Source organism: Trachypithecus francoisi, unplaced genomic scaffold (genome assembly GCF_009764315.1).
Source record: "Trachypithecus francoisi isolate TF-2019V2 unplaced genomic scaffold, Tfra_2.0 Lachesis_group14, whole genome shotgun sequence".
Lineage (NCBI taxonomy): Eukaryota > Metazoa > Chordata > Mammalia > Primates > Cercopithecidae > Trachypithecus > Trachypithecus francoisi.
In genome coordinates, this window is record NW_022681459.1 from 38,131,910 (window position 1) to 38,158,250 (window position 26,341).

General features: G+C 51.2%; 1 protein-coding gene across 1 annotated transcript in view; it reads right to left on the bottom strand.

Moving 5' to 3' along the window:
* Positions 1-2,932: 2,932 nt before the first annotated feature.
* The window catches only part of CACNG2 (calcium voltage-gated channel auxiliary subunit gamma 2), a 143,723-nt gene continuing 120,314 nt past the window's right edge, over positions 2,933-26,341 (bottom strand). The window contains exons 3-4 of the mRNA XM_033232837.1: positions 6,836-6,976; positions 2,933-5,343 (exon numbers count right to left, since the gene is read on the bottom strand). Of these exons, the coding sequence (XP_033088728.1) occupies positions 4,808-5,343; positions 6,836-6,976 (677 nt within the window). The 3' untranslated portion in view covers positions 2,933-4,807. The remainder of the gene's footprint in view (positions 5,344-6,835; positions 6,977-26,341) is intronic.

The following is a 26,341-nucleotide window of genomic DNA, read 5'->3' on the forward strand; positions in this document are numbered from 1 at the left end:
TGCAGTGGTGCCATCTCAGCTCACTGTAACCTCCACCTACTGGGTTCAAGCAATTCTTTGCCTTAGTCTCCTGAGTAGCTTGGATCACAGGCGCCCACCACCACGCTTGGCTAGTTTTTGTATTTTCAGTAGAGATGGGGTTTCACCATCTTGGCCAGGCTGGTCTTGAACTCCTGACCTTGTGATCTACCCTCCTCGGCCTCCCAATGCTGGGATTACAGGCATAAGCCACTGCGCCCGGCTGATAGACCATGTTTTCAAGGTGGTTAGTTTGATGTGCAGCTGTTAAATCTTCAGACTTAAGTTATGGAGCGTGAGCCTCCCTTTCTACTCTTGCCCTGGACCCCACAAGTGTTAGGGGGTGAGGCTAGAGAGGGAGAGATAATTGAGATTGATGGGGGCTTGGTGGTGTGGCCCCAGCCGACTGAGGCTGAGTTGAACAGGAAGTTTTGAACATTGGACCCTTTTAGAGTAGACTTTTCCGGGCCGCGTGGTACAGGGCTTACCTTCTCTTAGGTCTGTGCAGTGTGCAGGTGTCATCTGCTTGCCATCTCCTTTCTCTTGAGCCCCAGGAGAGCTGTACAGTGAGTATGCTTCCCCCCACCACCGCCCGCATCTTAGATAGCGCTGTTATCTTAGACAGCTGTTTCTGGGCATGACAGGTCATCCTTCCAATGGGGCCTTTCTCTGATGTCAAAGGTCACATCCTCCTGTTAGCATCCCATCTTGTCTTTCTCATCTCTTCAAGTTAAGAGAGTCCCAGGGGCCCTCCCTATTCTTCTGCCACTCCATGGCTCCCCTTCTCCCTGAGGAGCACCCCTCTGCAAGGAGCCCCCCTGAGTAAACTGGCAGGGTCATGTCCATTCCAAACTGCACACTTTCAGGGGGAAAATGGAAATGCTGGAGTGTGATTGGGATGTTGAGTAGGGCTGGTTTATTCTAAAAGAGAAAACTCAGGGACGTCATGCTCTCTGTCTTCAAATATCTGAGGGGCTGTCATGCTGAAAAGGGAAGGGATTTATTCAGTGTTGTTGGAGTGTGAAGGAAGAGGTGGATTAAAATTCAGTGTGCAGAGAAGACTTTTGCCAAAGAGTGCTGCTCAGTGCTGGCTGGTGCTATCTTTGGAGGGGGTGAGCCCTCTGTCACTGGAGGCGTGCAAGTATCCCTAAAGGATATTTAATAGGGAACTCATGATCTAGAGGCTGGGGGGACGCCCTACTGCCCAGCATCCAAAGCTCCCATCCCCAAGAATCTGCAGCTTTAGGATTGTTTTAAATAGGATGCCAGGAGTTGGGGAAGGAATTAAAGAAATTCACTGAAGTGAGGACCAAAAGCTATAAAAAAAAATCTTTATTTCATGTACCAGGATTTTTTTTTTTCAGTTTTCTGCTTTTTAAAATTTTTTTTCTGTTAACAGTCTGAAAAAAAAAAAAAAAAGACCCACCAAGAAAATAAATGGAGGTTAGTTTCTTGAACTGGTCTGAGCTGGACATGAGCAATCATCCACACCCTGGGAAGCAACACCCTTGCAGTTCTGGTCCTGGCTCCTTCCCTCTGGACCCCCTAGCCCCCTTCTCAGCCACGATGATGTCACGCCACACCCCAGTGGCTTTCTTCAAGCAGACCCAGAACCCAGGCCTTGCACCACGGAAAGAAGCACTGATTGCCTTCCCAAACGCAATGTTGGAATTCAGAGAATCGGAGCTAGTTTTTCTCTTCAGACAGTACCCACTTGGGTGCTGTTTCCTTGGGGCCTCTCCATTCTCCCTTGGCTCTTGTCCTTGATCCCTTTAGATCTGGAATCTGGCGCGGTGGCGGGCAAGATTGGGGTGGGAGGGGGTAGAGTTGAGTTTCTGCCTAGACTGAGGACAACTTGGTGGTTGTTACCACACCTTGAATTGTCTCCCATCGTTCTGCCCCAGGGCCCATGACCTCCCCATGCACTTCTGGGCTGGGCTGGCCGATGTTCTGCCCTGTGCTGACCTGGAAAAAATAACTTTCCTTTCCCAGGCAAAAGACAGGAAAGGCAGGTGAGATGTGCAAGCTCAAAAAGCCTTGCGAGCCATTCTCTAGAACTCCCCAGAGAGCTCAACCTCAGGAAATGCCAGTGTTAAGAAAGATGCAAACCGAGGGAGACTCGCAGGCAGAGGCAGGGGCCTCACCTTGACCTTCAGTCACCTGGGAGTGACTTGCAGCCTGTTCTGAAATTTCCAGTTCAGGAAAGTTGTTGGATTTCTGACAGTCTGAACTGGCCCTTGTCACTCTGGGGAAGAAAGGGGAGAAACACAGGATGCCCCTGGCCTTTAGTCTGTGGTGCAAGTTTAACTTTTGGGGTTGGTCCTTACACTGGGACAGAACTGCTAAAATTTTCCTCTCCATCCCCTCAGCCTTAAGCCCTCCCAGCAAACCTCAGAGGATCCTCTTTTTCACAGATCCCCAAAGATACTGGGAAAGCTCTGGTGGCAGATCTCTTCTTCCAAGGAAGCCTCCTTAACTCTCCATGATCGCAGCAAGCGGACACAAAGTGAAGAAGGCCTTTGGGGACCTCCATGTCTTTCCCTTCTTTGCCTGAACAGCGTTATGTTTGCTCACATGTGTGTATTTTTGCTTTGACATTGGATGTGGGGCAGGGGTTTGGGGAGCACAGTGAGGAGGTATATGGTGTGTGTGTGTGTGTGTGTCTGAGAGGCTGACTGATGATGAGCCTGGGGGCCTGGTGGCAGCTGTCCTGGTCATCCCTGGCATATCCTTGGGGCAGGTGGCAGATCTGAAGTCACAGATACATAGAGCAAGAATGGGCCTTTAGTTCTTAACTGGGTCAATCCACATGCTTACATTGGGGGAAAATTAAGGCCCAGAGAGGCCATGCAGCAAGGAATTCCGGAATCCAGTCCTGGATTCTAGACGGGTGCCCTTCCCATGCATGCGAGTGGTGTGTGTGTGGGCAGGTGTGTGTGTATGCGTGCATGTGTGTGTTCATGTGTGTGCTGTGTTGGAAGGGCGTGAATGAACGCAAAGGCCAGTGTGGAGTTGTTGTGGTCCATGGCTGTGGAGGGCATGAGTCAATTTCCTTTGAGCCACGCCCCTGGCTATGTATGGGATGGAAGGGTGAAGACTGAGTGTATCCCTGTGAGTGACTGCGGTGCTGGGCTAAGTGGACTGTGTATGTGTGTGTGGACGTGCATGCATGCGTGCGCGTGGGGCGTGTGGTCTCTTTCTTTGTTGGATTCTGTCTTCCCCCATTCACAGCACCTTCCTGGTCTCAGGAAGCCACCTTTCCATCAGAGAGACCTCCTGCAGCTCACTAGGACCTTCCCCTACTCCCTCCAACCTTCAAGCCCAGCTCTCACCTCTCACCACGGTTTTGCTTTGTTTTTGTAAATGGATTTGTATATTCGTTTTCTGTTTTTTTTTTCTTTACAAGTTCCCTGCTAAATTTTAAGTCCCCCACCCCACCCCATTTTTTGTTTTCACAGTTTAAAGCTGGAAAAGAATTAAAAGAAAAATACTATCTGATTTTCTTGCAAGTAAATCCACTTATTTTATATTTACATTTATTTATAGTCTGTGGTTTTTTTATTAAAAAAAAACACCACTTGTTTTTCTTTTTTCTTTTGTAAAAAGAAACCTTTTTGCAGTGTCGTTGTTGAACCCGCTGGGCCCCAAGAGGGCATCAGTGAGTCCAAGGACCCCCAAAGGGTCAATGAACCCCCTTCCCAGGGAACTGGGGGGCTTATGAGTCTGGGGGTCCACCATCACCCCAAGGTCATCAGGTGGCCCTGAGGTGAGGGGTGAGGAGGGAGAGCTGTTTCGTGTCCCCCGGGGGTTGGGCGTCTCCTGACCCCAAGGACAGGAGCTTGGGGACATGACCCCAAGAGGCTCACCCTGAGGACTCCGGGGTTTCCGGCATCTTGGTAAGCCACCGGCAGCCTCCCCTCTCCTTCCCTTTCCTAAAGGCCTAGGAAGTCATCACAGTGGGTTAAGGACCATTAAGGACTGGGAACCTGGGGCCAGGCAAGCCCCAAGTGTACCCCCCTCCAGGCACCCTAACGGAGAGGAGGGACAAGGGCTCGGTCACCTGGAGGCCTACAATTGCCCCATCAATGCTGGGCGGAGCCGGCTCGAGCCCTGAACCTTCCCGGCATTCCTGGGGCACCCACCCAGGGGCTCCAGGGACCTGGCAGTGACTGCAGGCTCACCTGGCCCCGGGGCCCCTGAGTCTCACCCCCCACTCTCCCAGGGAGGCAGGGCCCGCTGGGGGTTAAAGGGAACAGAAAAGTAACTCTCCCGGCGTTAAAAAAAAAAAAAAAAAAAAAAAAAAAAAACCCTGAAAAATACAAAAGACATCCCCTTTCCTTTCTGTTCACATTTTTTTTTTGCTTTAATGTTATCTTGGTTCCCTTTTATTTTTTCATTTAAATTGATTTTTATTAAATGTTAAAATAATGGTACATGGGAAATCATGCATTTTCTTTTAGATTTATTTTCTATTTTTAATTTTTTATCCCTCTCGCTTTTTTTTAGTTTATTTTTCTTCCTTCGTTTATGTTTTCCCACATTTCCTGTTGTTTTGCTTCTTTGTTCCTCTTATATTTTGTTCTTTTTTTTAAAATTTACTTGTTATGTTTTTCTCTTTTTTTGTGGTGTGTGTGTGTGTGTGTGTGTGTTTTGTTTGTTTTTTTGTTTTTTTTCTTTCGCTTTTGGGAGGTCTCCCCGCGGATGGTCTGGGTCCCCCTGCCCCGCCCCGCCCCCGGGGACCGCGCCCTCCTCCCAGCTCGGCCCCGGCGCTGGCGAGGCCCCGCGGTTTTCATACGGGGGTGGTCCGGCGGTTGGCTGTGTTGGAGTGGAGAGAGTCCTTGTTCTCCTTCTGGATACAGTTGTGAACCTGGAGGAAGCTGTTATCCCTGTCGGAGTTGTAGGTGGCGGTGGGCGTGGTGGCGGCCTTCAGGGGATCCCTGCTGAGCGTGTACATGGAGATCTCCGTGGACGGCAGGGTGTTGAAGCCCTTGATACCCACGGGGGAGGCGTCCCTAGAGTGTGAGGGCTCCGTGGAGCGCGAGCTGGAGCGGCTGCGGCGCTGGTAGCGGTAGCGGTAGCTGGGGATGCGGGTGATGGCAGAGGCCTGGAGGTAGTCCGTGGCGCGGGCCGTGGCCCGCAGCTGTTTGTGCCGGTCGATAAACATGTGCACCGCCAGCACCCCGACCATCTCGGCGATGATGAAGGACAGGGCCCCGAAGTAGAAGGACCAGCCGTATGAGTAACTATTCTTTTTGGAGTCGCTCTTGGAGGGGTCTCCGGCATTGGCAGATATGTACACTATGATGCCAATGATGTTACTGAGACCTGCGGGGTGGGGGATCAGAGAGAAGGAGGTTAGTTTCTCAGGAAGTCGGCCACTGGGCAGCCCTAAAGGTCGGGGACAGCTCTGTGGGCCTTCCCGGGTCCGGTGTTTTCATGAACAGGTGGGGCAGTGTAGAGGGACATCTGCCAGCTTCCCGTTAACATTTTCTTTCCATTCAGAGACAGCCACAAGGGAAGCATTGATGGAAACAGACATGGGCAGGGTGGGAGAAGGGAGGCATTTCACAAGGTGCTGAGTAACTAATACTAGATATTGTTCATTGAGTCTTCACTACCTGCTTTCACTGCTTGGTGCTTCTCAAGCAGGAGCAGGGTACAGATGAGGAGACAAACACAGAGAGGTTAAGGAACTTGCTTAAGGCTGCACAGGGCTTTGAAGCTGGTGCAGCAGCGGGTGAAGGCGGGCTCCTGGAGCCAGGCTGCCAGCGTTCAAAGCCTTGGCAAGTTAACCCTGGTTTGAGTTTCCAGATCTGTAGAATGGGAGTCAGGTTAAGCCTTACTCTTTAGGGTCATGGAGAAGGTTAAAAGGGTGAATACATGTGAGTACTCTTAGATGTTGGTGGTTCTTTTTTTTTTTTTTATAGATAGAGTCTTGCTCTGTCACCCAGGCTGGAGTGCAACGGTGTGATCATAGCTCGCTGCAAGTCTCAAACTCCTGGGATCAAGTGATCCTCCCACCTCAGCCTCTCTAGTAGCTGGGATTATGGATGTGCCACCACATCCAGCTGATTAAAAGAAAAAAATTTTTGTAGAGACACGGTCTTGAGGCCTCACTATGTTGCCCAGGCTGGTCTTGAACTCCTGAGCTCAAGCAATCCTCCTGTCTCAGCCTCCCAAAGTGCTGGGATTGCAAGCCTGAGCCACTGCACCCGGCCTGATGTTGGTCATTCCTATTAAATGGCTCAGGCTACACCCAGGTTCTTTTTCTGGCATCTGAAGTGAGTGTGACTCATCTGTCATGTAACTGGGCTCAGACATCTGGATGTGGGTGCCTGCCTGCTCCCACCTGGCTGCAACAGTGAGGGGAGAGTCCACCCTCGGTTTCCAAGGTGAAGCTGAGTATCCCATAGGGGTTGGAACAGTGAGGTACTGGGGTGCCCTCTCTCTAGCCTCCTCATGGGTTTACTTGCACCAGGAGGGAAAAGGGCAAGTGGCAATTGGCCAAGTACCCTGAGAGGAAGCGGGGATTTGGGCCTTTTTCCAAGTGGTGGGAAGAAGATGGGCCACTGGGCCAAGGGATGGGGTATGGGGATGCTCCTGGAGGATTTGGTGGAGGCTCAGGCATTGCTACAGGACCGAAGCCCCCACCACAACCTTTCTCCCCTGCAACACGACCTAGTGCAAGTCCTGGCGATTCCTCTCCTCTCTCCCCATCTCTCTCTGCCAGGCCCTCGTGGCCCCTAAGCACCCAGACCCCAGCCTTCTTCCCAGTGGTAGGCCTGGAGTCCAGCCCACTCAGATCCGTGGCTGTTACCTGCAGACACGAAGAAGATGCCGGCACTCAGGATGATGTTGTGTCGAGTTTTGTAGAACTCGCTGGCTGCAATGCAGAGGCCACCCATGAAAAGCAGAATCACACTCAGGATTGGGAAAATGCTTGAGGCCCTCACGGCACCTGTGGAATACAGAGAGTCAGGGAGAAAGAGAACGGCATGGCTGTGAGACTGAGGCACACAGAGGCAGGTGGGGAGAGCAGCCCCGAGGCGCTGGGGGTTTATGGACACAGCCTTAGAGGAGAGGCTGCTTTGCAATCCCAGGGAGAGACAGACAGCGGGCAAGCCACTGCCCAGCTCACAGCCCTGTAGGAGCTCCCCAGTGCCTCCAGGGCCAAACTCCAGCATGCCATCAGGCACACAGGGCCCTGTGTGACTTGGCTTCTGCCCTCTTCCAGCTCCCACGGCTCCCAGTCCTCATGTTCTCTTTTGTCCCATCACAGCAAACTTCCCATGACATGTCATTTCATGCTGCTGACTTTTGAAATACAGAGCTTCCTACTGGAATGTCTGCCCTGTTCTTCAGTCAGCAAACTCTTCTTCATCCTTCAAAACCCAGCTCGAAGTCCCTTCTTCTGTAAAGCCTTCCCTGACTTCCTTAGGCAAAATGACGAGCTCCCTCGTCTGCGCTTTGGGGCCCTTGGGCACGTTGAGAGGCGGTGTGGTACAGTGGTTAGGTGGAACCACATGGCTTGGATTTGTGTCTGGCTGCAGCATTTATTAGCTGTGCAATAAAAAATGTATCTCACCTCTGTGTGACTCAGTTTCCTCATCTATAAAGCAAGGATGGTAATAATGCCAAGCTCCTATGATTGTTGTGAGGATTAAATGAGTTGGTTTAGATAGGTTTAGATAGGTAGGTTTCTGGCGTCTATAATAAACATTCAACGCATGATATTATAATAAATATTTGTGTATACATATGCTTCCACCAGGAACCATGGGTCATGAGGCAAGGACTGGGACTTTACAAAGAAAACATTTCTTCTCTTTATCCTCTCTGTCCAGCGACACAGTAGGCTGCCGATAGAAGCTCATTAAGTGAATAAATGTGGGGTTGTGGTCCAGAAGGAAGGAACAGGCACATTGCAAAGAAAACAAAGTAAGAAGAGAAACCCTTCCGGATAAGGACTGACAAACAGGACCGGAGAAGAAAAGAATATGGTAATGAAAAGGGAGAAACAGAAGGCGAGGGCCAGGGCTCCTATAGTTGGGGGTGGATGGGGGAAAAGTGGGGCAGGCAGCTAAGGGCAGAGGCCAGGGTTACATGTGTTTGTGGGGGGAGCAGCACCTGAACGAGGACCCAGAGGTGTTGGGGAGCCCTTCACAAAGTGTCTTTACGAAGTAAAACATTTTTTTTTTCTATTCAAATTCAAATAGGCAGCTAGTGACCTCAGGACCCAGCTCTGTGTCCTGGGAGCCATGGGCCAGGCAAGTGGCAGAGCCGGCTTGAGGCAGGGGTGAGGGAAAATATGTCTTTTTTATTATTATTACTTTTTGAGACAGAGTCTCCCCGTCACCCAGGCTGGAGTGCAGTGGGGCCATCTTGGCTCACTGCAACCTCTGCCTCCTGGGTTCAAGTGATTCTCCTGCCTCAGCCTCCCAAGTAGCTGGGATTACAGGCGTGCACCACCATGCCTGGCTAATTTTTGTACTTTTAGTAGAGAAGGGGTTTCACTATGTTGGCCAGGCTGATCTTGAACTCCTGACCTCGTGATCTGCCCACCTTGGCCTACCAAAGTGCTGGGATTACAGGTGTGAGCCACTGTGCCCGGCCAAAGATGTCTTCTTTAAATGTTGCTTAAGTGGCTTCTAAGGAAGTCGAGTCCTGATAAATTACAGGGCGCTTTGGCCAAGCCCAAGGATTGGTCAGGGAGGTTGGTTTTGGAGGGGAAGGTGCCAGGAGTGGAGCTTCCTCTTATCCCCATCCCCGTCCCCACCCCTTTGGGTGGCAGTGTGTTCAAGAAGGATCCGTGAGAAGAGAATTTCTCTATATATAACTGTAGGGATTTTTCTTTTTCTTTTTTAAAATTTATTTTTATTTTTATTTTTTGAGATGGAGTCTTGCTCTGTTGCCCAGGCTGGAGTGTAGTGGTGTGATCTTGGTTCACTGCATTCTCCACCTCCCGGGTTCAAGCGATTCTCCTGCCTCAGTCTCCCAAGTAGCTGGGACTACAGGTGTGCACCATCACACCCAGCTAGTTTTTGTATTTTTAGTAGAGACAGGGTTTTGCCATGTTGACCAGGCTGGTCTTGAACTCCTGAACTCAAGTGGTCTGCCTGCCTCGGCCTCCCAAAGTGCTGGGATTACAGGCATTGAAAGGGGATTTTAGGCAGTTTGCTGAGATGTGTGTGATGTAAAAACCCTTCTTCTGTCCCAGTCATGGATCTGCAGCATAGTCTACGCTGCTCACAAATGCGTGAGTGGGTTGTCTGGGGGGACTTGAAGAAGGGCAGAGCTCTTGGGGCAAAAGAGCTGCGTATAGGGAAGCAGGGGTGGGAGGATGGGGGCCTGAGACGGCTGGGCTACAATGTAGCCTCAGCACCCTCCTTCTCTTGGGCGGGATGGGGTTTCTCCCTCCCCAGACCCAGGGAGGTGTTCTCTCCTTGCAAATCATTGCTAAGACAACACACTGTGTCCTCAACCTGATCCCCCAGCCCAAACACACCCACATCCACACCCATGCATGCACAGACATGCATGACTAAAAAGTCACCTCAACTTGCATCATTATAAGCAAGTGAGGATGGTGAGAGCTTACTGAAAACCCAGGAGAAGAGAGAGAATATTTGTTAAGCATCCACTCTGGGTTGGGTCTTGAGCGGGTACCTAACATATATGATATAATTTCATCCTCATAACAGCCTGGCAGGGTGTGTTTTTTTTTTGCCCCAATTTACAAACAAGAAAACTGAGTTTCAGAGAGAGAAACTCCCCTGCCACCAGCTAGTGAACCAGGATTCATATCCAGACCAGCCCAACTTTGGGAGCACCCTGTAGTCTCCCTAGGTGACTTCCAAGGAGCCCAGAAAGGGTGGGTGCCACAGAGCCTGGAGAACTGGGTTTGGGTCCTAGCTGTGCCACTCACTTGCTGTGTGGCTAAGGCACGTGACTCACCTCCTCTGTTTTTCCCCTGTGTAACATGGGGTATGGACCGTTAGATGGTTTCTTTTTGTTTGTTTGTTTTAGAGAGAGATTCTTGCTCTATACCCCAGGTGGAGTGCAGAGGCATGATCTCGGCTCAGTGCAACCTCCGTCTTCTGGGTTCAAGCAATTCTCCTGCCTGAGCCTCCCAAGCAGCTGGGATTATAGGCACCCGCCACCATGCCTGGCTAATTTTTGTATTTTTAGTAGAGTACAGGTGGGTTTTCGCCATGTTGGCCAGGCTGGTCTCGAACTCCTGACCTCAGGTGATCCACCCGGCCTCCCAAAGTGCCGGGATTACAGGCCTGAGCCACCACGCCCGGCCGTTAGATAGTTTCTAATAGCTCTGCCCTTTCCATGTGGACATGGTCCTGGCCAGCCGCAAAGGGGAATGACAGAAGAAAGAAGGAAAGAAAGAAAGAGGCCGGTATGGTTTCCGAGGGGCAGCAGCAGCAGCAGCTCAGAGGAACAGGCAGAAGAAAGGCTCTGGCCTTCCCCCTCCAAGAAAGTGGGCTCTTCCTACCCACGGGATGCCTGCAGCTGGCCGACCCAATTGTGTCCTCAGAGCAAATGGACTCACAGCAGCCCAGGGCTTGATTTTTCCAGTTGAGCCCCATCCACTGTGGGAACCCGGATGCCCCAGCTGAGCCTTCCTGCCAGCAGGGGGAGGGAGGGTCGGCTGCGGAGGGAGCTGGGATGCATGCGTGTGTGCAGCCAGCGGCCAGGCATGTGTGGACAAGATGGAGGGCGGCAGGAGAGGAGGGAGGGGTCTGCTGTGTTGCAGCCAGCAAAGAGCAATGTGGAGGAATCAGAACGGCTTCAGAAGCCACTAAGGCAGAGTATGACATGCTCTAAATAATGGCCACCAGCGAGGAATACAAACAGAAGCTTCTTCGGCACAGCAGAGCCAGCCCCAAGCTCTGGCCTCTCTTGGAAGAGGCCCCTTTGCCCAGAAAGAAGGCAACAGGCCGGGTGCAGTGGCTCACACCTGTAATCCCAGCACTTTGGGAGGCCGAGGTGGGTGGATCACCTGAATTCAGGAGTTCGAGACCAGCCTGGCTAACATGGTGAAACCCCGTCTCTACTGAAAAAATACAAAAATTAGCTGCGCATGGTGGCGCGTGCCTGTAGTCCCAGCTACTAGGGGGGCTGAGGCAGGAGGATCGCTTGAACTTGGGAGGCGGAGGTTGCAGTGAGCTGAGATTGTGCCACTGCACCCCAGCCTGGGCGACAGAGCAAAACCCCATCTCAAAAAAAAAAAAAAAAAAAAAAGGCAACAGTGGGCAACTAACAAATAGCACCATGCTTAGGCCAACAGACTTGGCAGGGCCCAGATCCAGCTGGGAAGGAAGCTGATTTAGGAGCAAGCAGGGACTCCTACATTGGAGAAGTTTCTTGAAGGAGGTATTTCTGACTGGGTAGTGTCACAAATGGAATGGGGATTTTGGAGTTAGTCACACTTGACTTTGAATCCTGGCTTTGTCACTTATCTACCGTGTGACCCTTGGGCAGGAGTCATTACTGCTCTGAGCCTCAGTTTCCCCATCCTGTGAAATGGGAATAGTAAAAATAATCTCTAGCTTATAGAAATGTTTTAAGGCTTTGCTGCTGCAAGTGCGGCCTGAGGCCCAGCAGCACTGGCATCTAGTTAGAAAGGCAGTCCTGCCAGGCGTGGTGGCTCATGCCTGTAATCCCAGTACTTTGGGAGGCTGAGGCGAGCGGATCACCTGAGGTCAGGAGTTTGAGACCAACCTGGCCACCATGGCGAAACCTTGCTTCTACTAAAAATACAAAATTTAGGCAGGCATGATGGCGGGTGCTTGTAATCCCAGCTACTTGGGAGGCTGAGGCAGGAGAATTGCTTGAACCCGGGAGGCGGAGGTTGCAGTTAACTAAGATTGCGCCACTGCACCCTAACCTGGGTGACAGAGCGAGGCTCCATCTCAGAAAAAAAGAAAAAAAGAAATGCCGCCCCTCAGCTCTTTCCCCCAATTGAGTCATAATCTGCATTTTAATGAGATCACCAGAGCAAGATTTGCATGCATATGAAAGTTTGAGAAGTGCTATTATAAGAATTAAATTGGGGCTGGGCTCGGTGGCTCACCGCTGTAATCCCAGCACTTTGGGAGGGTGAGGCGGGTAGATCACTTGAGGTCAGGAGTTCAAGACCGGCCTGGCTAGTATGGTGAAACCCCTTCTCTACAAAAAATGAAAAAATTAGCTGGGCATGGTGGTACACGCCTGTAGCCCCAGCTACTCGGGGGTGCTGAGGCAGAATAATCAATCACTTGAACGCGGGAGGCGGAGGTTGCAGTGAGCCGAGATCTCACCATTTCACTCCAGCCTGGGCGTCACAGCGAGATTCCATCTCAAGAAGAAAAAAAAAAAGAATTAAACTGGGTCCTACCTTTTACTGGGTCTCACACTAGAAGGTACATAGTAAAAGGTAGCAATTTTTATTTCTGAGGTCCCTCTCCCCGAAATGTCAGTTCAGACATAACTTCCCTATAAATCGTCCTGATTTTCCACAAAGGCAGGCCTGGTCTTGGTGCCAAAATCTATCACAAGGGGCAGAAAATATCTGATTTACTTAATGAACAAATATTTACTGGTCTCCTATGAGTAAGCATATGGCTCTTCACATTACCTGCCAGCATTATGGAGCCCTTCCCCTGTACCAGGCCTTGTTCTAAGAGTGGTATAAGCCTCATACCAACCCCGTGAAGCCATGGGCTTTGGCTTCAAGGAGATAACACATGCCTAAAGCTGACACTGGCAAACTTGTTCTGTAAAGGGAAAGATAGCAAATGTTTTTGTCTTTGCTGGCCATATGGTCTCAGTTACAATTTCTTAACTTTGCAGTTGTAGCACATAAACAGCCATAAACAATATGTAAACAAATGAACGTGGTTGTCTTCCATTAAAACTTTATTTACAAAATCACTTTGGGAGGCCGAGGTGGGTGGATCCCCTGAGGTCAGGTATTCGAGACTAGCCTGGCCAACATGGCGAAACCCCATCTCTACTAAAAATACAAAAATTAGCCGGGGGTGGTAGCGCATGCCTGTAGTCCCAGCTACTCGGGAAGCTGAGGCAGGAGAATCGCTTGAACCCAGGAGGCAGAAGTTGCAGTGAGCTGAGATGGAGCCACTGCACTCCAGCCTGGGCAGTGGGTGACAGAGTGAGTGAGACTCCATCTCAAAAAAAAAAAAAAAAAAAAAATCCGGTGGTGGGCTGGATGGGCTGGATTTGGCCTGCTAGTCATACTTGGCCAGCTATGGCTAAGAGTATACTCTGTATTGGGGAAAAGACCACGTGGTCTGGAGCAGGGAGATGCTTTGCTCTAGGCTAGCTGTGAGTCCAGTGAGCAAATATGGACTAAGTGCCCACGACTGTGCCAGGCCTGGGCTTGGCATGAGAGACATGAAGGGTGCAAAATAGGCCTGGTTCATGTCCTTATAGAGCTTACACTCTCATGAAGGACATGTATGTCATCAGATAATCATACAACCTGGATAACATACTATGAAAGAAAAGTACCTATATGGCACCATGATGGTGTGTGACAGGCTAACGTCACATGTAGACAACTATGTCCATAGAGAGCTTAGAGTATGCCGAGGACCGTTATGAGCACTGCACATACACGAGCTCGTTAGTTCTGATTACAACTCTATGAAGTAAGTACTTTATATTATTTTTATTTTTAAAATTTATTTTAGTTCTACTTGTTGCATTATCTTAAGCAGCGTAATGTTAAGCCTCTGAAATGTGATAGACCTGGATTCAAATCCAACGCTTTTATTTTTTAATTTTTAATTATTATTATTGTTTTTTTGAGACAGAGTCTCGCTCTGCTGCCCAGGCTGGAGAGCAGTGGCGTGATCTCGGCTCACTGTAACCTCCGCCTCCTGGGTTTGAGTGATTCTTGTGTCTCAGCCTCCCAAGTAGCTGAGATTACAGGCCATGTGCCGTCATGCCTGGCTAATTTTTCTATTTTTAGTACAGACGGGATTTCACCATGTTGGCCAGCCTGGTCTCAAACTTCTGGCCTTAAGTGCTCTGCCTGCCAAAGTGCCGGCAGTACGGGCGTGAACCACCACACGTGGCCTGAATAAATACTTTAATTATGCCCATTATACAGAGACCAAACTGAAGCAAGGAGAGTTTAAGCCATTTATCCAAGGTTTGTGAATCCAGGCAGTCTGACTTTAGGGTCTGTGCATCTAACCACTGCATTCCCTTCCCTTCTTTTCAGGCTCTACACTTTACTGCCCTTCAAAGCATCCTCTGAGCTTATGTGGAGATCAGGATGGGCCTCCCTGAGGAAGTGGTGGTGGATCTGACCTCTAGTGAATAAGGAGCAGCTAACCAGGCACAATGAAGGCAGGGCTGTGGGAGGGAAAGCAGCAGGAGCTGGGGTGGAGGAGGCATGACTTGTTCAGACCTAGAAGGAGGCTGGATCACGAGGAGCCAGTGGAGGAGTGTGGGGAGCACTAAAGGAGAGGAGGCAGGCGAGTCCGGGCCACGTGGGACCTCATGGGTTGAGCTAAAGAGCTTAGCTTTATCCCGAGAGCAATGGGAAACTTTAAAGGGCTTAGAACAGGCAGGTTGTCATGATCTGATTTGCATCTTAAGAAGCAAACGGATTATGAAGGGGTCAAGGCTGGCTGCAGGGAAGCATCGAGAAGGCTGCTGCAGCTGACCAGAGAGGAGTGATGCCAGTGCTCGGGCCAGGGTAGGTACAAAGGGCATGGGCAGAGGCAGATGTGTTTGAGAGATGTTTAGGAGGTGAACTGAAGCTTGATGGATGGATATGGGTAGTGAAGAGGGTGGCATTGAGGATAACTTCTGGGTTTCAGACTTGCCAGCTGGGTGGAAAAAACCACTTGGAGGACTGGGAGAAGACCCAGCCTAGCAGTGAGCAGAGAGAAGGGGAGGAGGCTGGGCGTGGTGGCTCATGCCTGTAATCCCAGCACTTTGGAAGACCGAGGCCGGTGGATCACCTGAGGTCAGGAGTTCGAAACCAGTCTGGCCAACATGGTGAAACCCCATCACTACTAAAAAAAAAAAAACAAAAATAGCCGGGGGTGGTGGCGCATCCCTGTAAACCCAGCTACTTGGGAGGCTGAGGCAGGAGAATCGCTTGAACCTGGGAGGTGGAAGTTGCAGTGAGCTGAAATTGCGCCTTTGCACTCCAGCCTGGGCGACAAGAGCGAAGCTCTGTCTCAACAAAACAAAACCAACCAAACAAACAAAAAAAGAGAGTAGAGGAGGAAGATCAAGGTTTGGTTTTGGACATGCTGAGTTTGAGATGCCTTGGGGATGTGCGCATGGAGTGTGGGTGGGGCAGTTGCATGTGCAGACGTGGAGCACAGGGGTGCCATCTGGGTTGAAGCTGTGTCACAGACACTCAGAAGAGCCTGCCCATGGATGAGGAGAGGCTTAGGCCTGAGGCTTGGGGAGCCCCAGTGGTTAAGTGTTCCTGGCCCCCATTTCCTTTTCTGTAGAATGGAGATGAAAATCCTAACTCTATCTACCTTACAGGGTTGCAGGGATTAAGCAGGAGGAGGAATGTGGACGCTTTAGAATATGCAGGATGTCAGTGAACTGTGAGCAATTTATTATTTTCTGTGCTGGTGACAGAAATAAAGAGTATCCTAAGTGCCCAGGAGGCAAGTGACATCTTGCCTCCTGGAAGGGGTGGCCTGAGCTATCCGTTCTTTGCAAATCCGCTTTTTGGCCATACTCCCTAGACAAATCATTTGGTGATCTTGTGCCTTGGTGGGCCCCAGCCTCTGTGGCCATCACGCTGTGACGTGGTGCTTCACGGTGGGCATAGCCGGAGGCCGGGCCAGACAGGGCACGCAGGGCCCCGAGGTTTTCTAACTGTGTCTGGCAGCGGAGGAGGGTGGGCTGGTGGTCAGTGCGGGTGGGGATGTGACGACTAGGGTAGGTCAGGAGACCTGGGCCTGCTGTGCACTCTTTGCCTGGCTCTCCACGGGACCCGAGCGTGTGTTATCCCTCCTCTGCCCTCAGATCTGCACTCTGATGGGGTTGGAGTACATGATCTCTAAGGCCCTGTCCCTCACTGATGGTCCTGTGCTCACTGAGACCTCTCTCCAGGGTCCACACAGCCAGGCCATGCTGCTGCCTTACCTGTTCCCTGTGCGAGTAATGACCTTGAATCAAAATAGTCACCATAATCAGGTATGTAGCGGGGGCAGGTTCCTTATTTTCTGTGCCTAGTGTTAAGCTCTTATCCCATCTGGGCTTTGATTCATCATTAGGATGAATTAGGATCATGAGGATCAATCCCCATTAGAGGATACAGTCTACACTCACAGACCTGCACAGACCTGCTGGGTTGCAAGCAGCTTTCTAGTCTCTTGGGCATCTCTTCTCATCTTCTCCTTCCACGCTGTGCTGGCTGGTGTAGCCAATGGCCGTGAGAAGGGATGCGTTTCAAAAAATACCTGTGTGATGCATGTTTATAGCAGCACAGTTTGCAGTTGCAAAAATGTGGAACCAACCCAAATGCCTATCCATCAATGAGTGGATAAAGACTGTGGTATATATACGGTGGAATACTACTCAGCAATAAAAAGGAATGAACTAATGGTATTTGCAGCAACCTGGGTGAGGTTGGAGACTGTTATTCTAAGTGAAGTAACTCAGGAATGGAAAACCAAACATTGTACGTTCTCGCTCATAAGCGGGAGCTAACCTGTGTGGATGCAAAGGCATAAGAATGATACAATGGACTGGGGATTTAGGGGGAAAGGGTGGGGAGGGGGTGAGGGATAAAAGGCTACAAATTGGGTTCAGTGTATGCTGCTCGGGTGATGGGTGCACCAAAATCTCACAAATCACCACTAAAGAGCTAACTCATGTAACCAACCACCACCTCTTCCCCAACAACCTATGGAAATAGAAAATTAAAAATAAACAAACATAACGCCCAAAATGCCTCTGTGTGTGGGTGTGTGTGAGTATGTGTTTGTGTGTGTGTGTGAGAGAGAGAGACAGACCTCAGAGAAGGAGGAGAACAAAGATGGTGGGTGAGATGGAGAAAGAGAAGTCAAATGCTATGGTTTGGAGCATGGGTTCCAGAGGGAGCCCACTTGGGGTCTCCTCCTGGACCCCCACTGGCTGTGTAACCTCTGTGCCTTGCTTTTCCCATCTGTGTGATAGGGACACTGGTCATCTCACCTTCACAGGGTGGTTGTGAAGATGAATTAAGATAATGTTTCAAGTGTCAGGGCTGGCACATCGTCAAGTGTTCAATGAATGTGTGCTATATATAATAGCACATGAAAAGCATTTTGGGAGCCCAGGGAGCTAACTTGGGGAGTACCATCTGTGCAGGATGCCAGATACGTCCCTGCTTCCTGCTGTCAGTAGAGATTGGTGACCAGTCACACAGGCTCAGGAGAAAGGCTGCCTGAGTCCATCTTCCTAGCTGTGACCTGGTCCCCCGGGGGCCTCGGCTGCCCCCTCTGCCATATGGAGATCACAAGCACACCTAGCTCACAGGATGCTATGAGGAGTAACTGAGTACACACACTTGAAGCGATGAGAATAACGACTGGTACACGAGGAGCACCAGCAAATCGTAGTCATCATTCCAGCGGAGTAAATTGTTGCTGTCTCTGTCATGGGGCTTTGGGTTATCGAGGCCGCTGTTTATTAAAGTGCAGGTTGTGACTCATTACTAGTCACATCAGTGTAGTGGTAGCAACTAGCCCTTAAAGAAATGAACAGGGCCAGGCACGGTGGCGCAAGCCCATAATCCCAGCGCTTTGGGAGGCCAAGACGGGCGGATCACGAGGTCAGGAGATCGAGACCATCCTGGCTAACACGGTGAAACCCCATCTCTACTAAAAAATACAGAAAACTAGCCGGGCGAGGTGGTGGGTCCCTGTAGTCCCAGCTACTCGGGAGGCTGAGGCAGGAGAATGGCATAAACCCGGGAGGCGGAGCTTGCAGTGAGCTGAGATCCGGCCACTGCACTCCAGCCTGGGCGACAGAGCGAGACTCTGTCTCAAAAAAAAAAAAAAAAAAAAAAAAAAAAAAAAGTCGGCCGGGCGCGGTGGCTCAAGCCTGTAATCCCAGCACTTTGGGAGGCCGAGGTGGGAGGATCACGAGGTCAAGGGATTGAGACCATCATGGCCAACATGGTGAAACCCCATCTCTACTAAGAATACAAAAATTCACTGGGCGTGGTGGCATGCACCTGTAGTCCCAGCTACTCAGGAGGCTGAGGCAGGAGACTTGCTTGAACCAGGGAGGTGGAGGTTGCAGTGAGCCGAGATCACGCCACTGCACTCCAACCTGGCGACAGAGTGAGACTCCGTCTCGGAAAAAAAAAAAAAGGAAATGAACTAGGATAGAATAGAAACTGCCGACCAGTGTGCATTCAGGAAGGTGGCTTTTGGTGATCATTTTGCTCTGGTTCTGCAGAGGTGATTGAGTACAAGTGGCAGCTTAGATGTTTCCTCACCATGGGATGGGGTCACAATGGTTTTAGTCACATTGGTTGCGATGACTTCTGGAGATGTCTCTCAGAAGCCCCCTTACGGCAATGCTTTCCAGAAGGGGCCGACAGCACTGGGCAGTGGACAGGTAGCAGGATAATGGACCTGGATAACACTCCCAGGGTGCAGTCCCAGAAAGTGTGCTGGGCTGGGGCAGGTCATTTTCCCTCTTGGGCCTCCATTTTTCCCTCATCTGTAAAATGGGCGGGTGGGGCTGGGTGATCCTAAGGGAGTGTCTCACTCCAGCATTTCAGAAGCTAGGATGATGGGCTGGGTGTGGTAGTTTATGCCTGTAATCCCAGCACTTTGGGAGGCCAAAGCTGGCAGATCACTTGAGGTGAGGAGTTCGAGACCAACCTGGCCAACATGGTGAAACCACGTCTCTACTAAAAAATACAAAAAATTAGCTGGGTGTGGTGGCGTGCGCTTGTAATCCCAGCTACGGAGACAGGAGTATTGCTTGAACCCAGGAGGCGGAGGTTGCAGTGAGCCGAGATGGTACCACTGCACTCCAGCCTGGGTGACAGAGTGAGACTCCATCTCAAAAAAAAAAAAAAAAAGCCGGAATGATGCATCACTACACTTCTAAAACTCTGGGGGGGGTGAGGCCTGGTGGACACCCCTCATGCCGTTCCCCTGGAGCTCTGGGGAGACCTAAAAAAGCACTCTTCACGGGAGGCTCAGAGAAGTTGTGTAACTTGCCAAAGGTCACAGAGTGGAGCACCCCTTGAATTCAGGCCCTTTTATTCTAAGTAACAAACTTGGGACTTGACACCTGGTCTCCCCACACCTCCTTGGCTCATGCTCCCTGGTGGGACTGCAGGAGCTGGGGAGAGAGGGGCAGTGGGGACGAGGGACACTGTCTGAGGCAGGGAAGGGTGACTGTGGCCCAGCTTGATACCCAATATCCTCCTCTGACCTCATTCTGGGAAGAGGGTGAGCATGCCAGCTGCTCTAGGGCGGGCGGTACCTTGTTTATTCACTCAGCAAACCTCTCCTGGGTCTGATCCTGGGAAAGGCCCTGTGCTGAAGGGGGTGGGTGGGTGGGAGGAGGACACTCTATTTGCAGCCACTCCTTGTGGTGTCCTCAAGCTGTTCACAGTCCGTGGGGAGAAGATTCCGTAACAGAAACCAAGATGAAACAGACTGGCATAGAGTGGTCACCTCCCCGCACAGCAGCCTCGTCCTACATTCCCAGCCTCAGAGAAGGGCAGTAATGTTCGCCCCATCTGCCAGCCGGAACTCCTCGCCGTCCACAAGACCTGTCTCTTACTTCCCCAATCCAGGCTGTCAGTAAAAGCTGCCAGCTCGGCTGGGCATGATAGCTCACACCTGTAATCCCAGCACGTTGGGAGGCCGAGGCGGGTGGATCACCTGAGGTTAGGTGACCAACAAGACCGGCCTGACCAACATGGTAAAAACCCGTCTCTACTAAATACAAAAAAATGAGCTGGGCGTGGTGGCAGACACCTGTAATCCCAGCTACTTGGGAGGATGAGGCAGAAGAATCACTTGAACCCAGGAGGTGGAGGTTACAGTGAGCTGAGATCATGCCACTGCACTCCAGCCTGGGCAACAAGAGCAAAACTCTGTCTTTAAAACAAAACAAAACAAAAATAAACAAACAAAAAAACTGCTGGCTGTCATGTCAAATACATCTAGAATCAAACCCCTTCTCAGCCACCTCTCCAGTACCGGGCCTGAGCACCTGCCTTTTGAGCCTGGAGGATAGCCGTGGTCTCCTAGGTGGTCTCCCTCTCCTGCAGAAGCTGGAGTGATACTGGTAGCCTGAACATCAGACCATGCCTGTCCCCTGCTCAGAACCCTCCCATGGTGGTCTCATCTCAGGGGAAAGCAGAGGCTCCTGAATCCTGGTCCCCACCCCTTCTCCCACCTGCCTGCCCCTCGTCTGCTTATCACAGGGTGTCCTGGCTGTTTTGAACCCGCCAGTCTCAGATACTTTGCACTGGCGGTTCCCTCTGCCTGAATGCTCTTCCAGGATATCTGCACCTCCCAAGCACGCCTTCACCTCCTTCAGGCCTTTGCTCCAATGTCACCTTTGCTGCAAGGACTTTCTGACCACCCTGTTGCAAACTGAAACCCTCCCTGGGCGCCCAGCACTCCTCCCTGTTTCCTCTTTGTTCTTTGCACTCATCGCTATGCAATGGGACACAACAGTGAGCACAGATTGTGGTGAATGCCTGCTGCATGCTCACTGGCTCCGGGCAGGTGTGAAGAGCTGTCCAACTCTAACTCCCTTAATCCTCATGGCAATGCTAGGAAGATGACAATGAGCATCGTCCCCACTGCGAGGAAACCGAGGCCCAGGGAGGTTCACCGGGAAGTGGCAGAGCTGGATTTGAAGCCCCGAGTGTGCCAAAGCCTGCCTCCCACTGGTGTCCAAGTTCTGTAAATTCACCCCCCAGATGCCCCTCGCATGGGTCCTCCCTGCCTCGGCTGCCTTCTGCCTCCCTCCTCCGTTCCACTCCTGCTATTGGCTTCCCCCAGGCTGCCTGTCATCATCCTCAGGTGGTCAGTGAATCCCTGGGGAGGTATCAAGTTTAAAGGCAACTGGGCGTACATCTCTTGTGTGTGTTGGGGGGAGCTGAGTGGGGCATTGGCTTTGCAGAGGGCTCACCTCCCTTCCCCCTTCTGTCCACTTCTGGCTCTGGAGTGTGGCCTGGTGATCCACCAGTGGAGGCCTGTCTGTGTCTGTGGCCTATGACATACTCCTTGGAGGGAGTGCGTCAGAGACAGCAGCCAGCCCTGGGCCCCTCACCCCCACCTCCAGCCCCAGGCTCTGAATATGGAGTGGGGAGACCTGACCATACCCCGCAGTCCTGGACTATGAGTGGTCACAATAGAGTGGATTTTGGGGTCTTGCACACAGTAGGTGCTTAATACATGACTGTTGGAGGAAGCCAAATTCCTCTGATTCTTCTTCCCTTACTCCAAATCACAATAGGACAGCTAGGAAATGTCAACTCCTATCTCCTGGACACAACACGCACACATACACACATACACACAACACACACGGACCCACATACACACAGACACGTGCAAACACACAAGTGCTTACACATTCAGACACAGACACTCAGACGCACAGACATGCAGGTACCGGAAGACACGGAACACAGCATAGACTCATGCCCTCATGCACAAAGACAGATGCACGGATGCACGCTTGACATTCAAGAGAAGTCACACCCTGGTCACCACCGCCTCATTCCTCACCACGCTCCTCAATCTTTGGTTAATGAGGGAGGAGGATATGGAGGCCACCACAGCAGACACATTCGATGGGCCCACAGCACTGGTTGGGAGAAACAGTCCAGTCACCATTCATTACTGGATAAGCCAGTGATAGGTGGGGCTAAGTCCATGTTGGTCATGGCTTTATGGAGCCCGGGATGTTGACCAGGGGCTCCTATAGCTGTTTCTCTATCAGTGTGTTTCAGGAGAGGCTGGGGGACTCCTCAGATACTCATAGGCACTGGGGAGTAAGAGTGTCCATTCATTCATTCATTGGTCCATCAGATATTAATTGAGTGCCTTTCTTCTGCCAGGCCCTCCAAGAGGCTGGGAAACCTCTTAAGCTTGGTCTGCTGGCTTGAGCGCAGTGAGCCCCACCGTCCTTTTCACCCCAGGAGATGAGCTCTGAATTGCTGTCCAGCCATGCCCTTCTGGCATTCTCTGTCCTCCCTCTCTGCTCTACATCCCCAGTTCAGCTGGTGTAGCAAGGATGGTGGGAGTTACCCCAGACACGTCACTGGCCACTCTTGCTCAGCCCCCTTTCCTGGAGTGTCCTCATCTCCCTGGCCCCTAAGCCTTCATGGTGTCCTGGAGCTTAGTGTCTGGGCCTCTCCCCTTCTCTCTCTGTGCCACTCCCTTGGTGAGTTCATTGAGTCTCATGGCTTTAAATATCACTTACATGCCAACAACGTGAAAACTCACTATCTCTGGCCAGGACCTCTCCTGTGAACACTGGCCTCAGGTTCATACCGAGCCCATGACATTGCCCCAGGAAGTCCCACAGGCATCTCTAACTGAATATGGCTAATATTGAGCCCTAGTCTCAACCTGTTGCTCCCCCATGGGCACGAGCCTTGGCACCATCCTTGCCTCCTTCCTTTCTCTCAAAAATCCACATTCAGCCTTTCAGAAAATCCTGTGTGCAGCGCCCTGGAAATATTTTCAACATTGATCCTATTTTACCCCCTTCACTGCTACCACTCTGGTTCAAGCTGCCATCACCTCCTGCCTAAATTATAGCAACAGAGTTGTAACTCTTCTGTCAGCTTCTGCCCTCATCCCATTTCAGTCACTTACGAACACAGCAGCCAGAGCCTGTTCAAAAATGAGATGGTGTCGGTCAACCAGAGCAAACCCCCAAATTCTTGCTGCAACCCACAGGGTCCTTGGGACTCTCCACACGTGCTCTTCCTTCGCCCTTCCTTGCTCACTCCATTCTTGTCTTACGGGGCTCAGTCCTGTTCCTCAGATGTTCCAGGCATGCTCCCAAGCTAGGACCTTTGCACTTGCTGTTTGATCTTCTTTTTATTTTTATTTTTTGAAGCAGAGTTTCGCTCTTGTTGTCCAGGCTGGAGTGCAATGGCACAATCTCGGCTCACCGCAACCTCTACCTCCCAGGTTCAAGAGATTTTCCTGCCTCAGCCTCCCAAGTAGCTGGGAATACAGGCATGCACCACCACGCCTGGTTAAAGTTTTTTGATATTTTTAGTAGAGACGGGGTTTCTCTGTATTGGTCAGGCTGGTCTCGAACTCCCGACTGATTTGCTCCAGATGACCACCACAGTAAGTGCCAGAGAACAGGCAAGTAGGCAGGGTAAAAGAAAACTTTATTAACTAGCCAATGTGAAGGAGGGGTGAGGTTCACCAGTCTCCGGCGGTGGAGGCCGAGGAAGTCGCTCTGGCACGTTCTCGGGCGAGGTTCCTAGGTCCGCATAGGAGCAGGGGCGGAGGAAGTTCGTGCCGCGCGCCCACCGGGAGCGGCTTTTATGTCCTGGGCTGGGAGTGGGAGGGCAGTGGGCGAGACATAGGCGGGTCGGGGGCGGGGCGGTAGGCGCGGCTAAGTAGGTTTTGATTTTCTCGGTCCAGTCAGACGTCAGACTGCGCCTGCGCAGTCGACCTGTGTCTTTCCCGGGCGTGGGAAAGTTGACAATGAAGAACCTGGAAATGCGCCGTTTTAGTCCCTTTGTTCTTTTGTTCCCTCCCTCCCTCTGTCCAGACACCAACCTCAGGTGATCCGCCCGCCTTGGCCTCCCAAAGTACTGAGATTACAGGCGCCTGCCACTATGCCCAGCCGCTGTTCATTCTTGATCCCATCCCTACTCTAGAATTCCCCATCCCCTGTCCCTGCTTGATTTTTTTTCCATAAGGCTTATCTCAGTCTAACATATTACATCATTCACTTGTTAGTTTCATTTTTTTGTAGATTGCAAGTACCCTGAGGACCATAACCTCAGTACCTTGAAAAGGACCTGGCATACAGGGGGTCCACTCCAGAAAGATCTGTGGAGTGTATGAATTGCTCACACTTACAAGTGAAGGAAGATGCTACATCTGTTTCATGGACCATGTGACTTCACAGGAAATTTAAGGGGCCCCAGCGATGTGTGTTCCTGGTGTGGCTCAGCTTTGTCCAGTTCTTCATTCTGCAGAGGTCTTGGGTTTAGGAACATTCTGGTGGCTGGATTGTGCCCCATCCAGCTCACACCTCTGCTTTTCCAGGAAGAATTAATTTAGGGTTGGGTGTGGTGCCTCATGCCTGTAAGCCCAGCACTTCGGGAGGCTGAGGTGGGTGGATCACCTGAGGTCGGGAGTTTGAGACCAACCTGGCCAACATGGCGAAATCCCATCTCTACTAAAAATACAAAAATTAGCCAGATGTGGTGGCGGGCGCCTGTAATTCTAGCTACTCAGGAAGCTGAAGCAGGAGAATCGCTTGAACCCAAGAGGCAGAGGTTTCAGTGAGCCAAGATTGCGCCACTGTACTCCAGCCTGGGTGACAGAGCAAGGCTCCGTTTTAAAACAAAACAAAAAAAGAATTAATTGAGCTGTTTGGGAACATCGAAAACAAGCCCCAGGTCCCTTAGGAGATGCTTTACATGGGTTGAAATCTGCTCTTCGGGGAGAAAGAAGAGTTGCTTGACTGCTTCTTCCCTCTCCTTTCACCTCCGTCCCTATCCTGAAATCTGTCCCCTGCCCCATGGCCCATGCTCCATCAGTGGCCACCCCTGCTGCTGTCAGCTCTGTCTCCCAAACATCTTCTTCTTTCTCACCATCACCATGGTTACACTCTGGTTTCCCCCCACCCCCCAACCCCTCAACCTGGGCTCCCTGCCTCCGTTTCCAACCATCACTACCACAGCAGCCAGGCTGACGTGTCTAAATTGGTCATTCCCATCACACTTAGAATGAGAACTGAGGTCTCCCCTGGGTCCCAGGCCCACATGACTGGGTTCCTGTGCTGTCTCTGCTGTAGGACCTCACTCTACCCCTGCACTGGACTCCTGCAGGACCAGCCACACCGCTGATCCTCAAACATGATGCTCTGTGTCTGCTGTAAGGACCCCACTCTTGCTGTTCTCTCTGCCAGCTACTCTTTTCCCTAGAAATCTTACCTGGTTCCCTTTCTTCTGTGGGACCACCTTATCAAAGTGACATGCCTCCAGGACCCACTGGTCCCTCCCCCATCACTCTCCACTCTCCAACTCCTCCCAGACCACTAAGAAACTATCTCAGCTGGGGCTGGGCATGGTGGCTCACGCCTGTAATCCCAACACTTTGGGAGGCCGAGGCAGGCGGATCACCTGAGGTCAGGCATTTAAGACCAGCCTGGCTTACTTGGTGAAACCCCATCTTTACTAAAAATACAAACAATTAGCCAGGCATGGTGGCACATGCATGTAATCCCAGCTACTCGGGAGGCTGAGGCAGGAGAATCACTTGAACCCGGAAAGCAGAGGTTTGGTATCACTTGCACTCCTACCTGGATGAAAGAGCAAGAGACTCCATCTCAACAACAACAACAACAACAACAACAAAACTATCTCAGGGTGCAGCGGGCAGGGAGAGGGTGTGTCACACTTGTTTATTACTTGTTTCTTACACTAGGATATAACCTTCACAAAGGCACTGGCCCTCTTTGTTTGATTTACTCTTGGATCCCCAGGACTGACAATAGTGCTGGCACTCAGTGAGTGCTTAGTAAATATCTCTCGAGTGAATGAATGAATGAATGGGCTCTGGTGCCATCTTCTCTAGGGAACCCTTCTGGAAGGACCTCCTCTGGTCTGGGTTAGGGAACAGGTTCCCTCAGCACCACACGCTTCCTTCTATTCCAGCATGCAGCATAAACATTACGTCTGTAGGTCTCCCTCCAGATGGCTAGCCCTCAGGGAGAGGGGCTGCTTCTGCCCCCTCACAGCCTCCCCTGCGGCAGATGAGCTGTGCAGATGGGTTTGACAGACCTTAACTAGGAGTAGACTCAGGCCTTGCCCACCCCAGATGCAGCTCAGCCCGCCTCCTTGGGCCTAAGCTCTGCACACCTCTGGGAGCCATCTGCCTACCTCTGGCGAATGGGGACCCAGCTGTTTTCCTCTGGAAGCCTGTTGCTTGCATTGTTCTCGGGGCATTAGACTATGATTTACTTGAGTGTTCACATATTCACCTGCCCAGTCACTTCATTGTTGAGTCATCAAAGTGCTTTTTTGGGTCAAATTCCCTGCCATGGCCTTTTCTGGGTGCTTGGGGTGCAGAAATGAATGGGATATAAC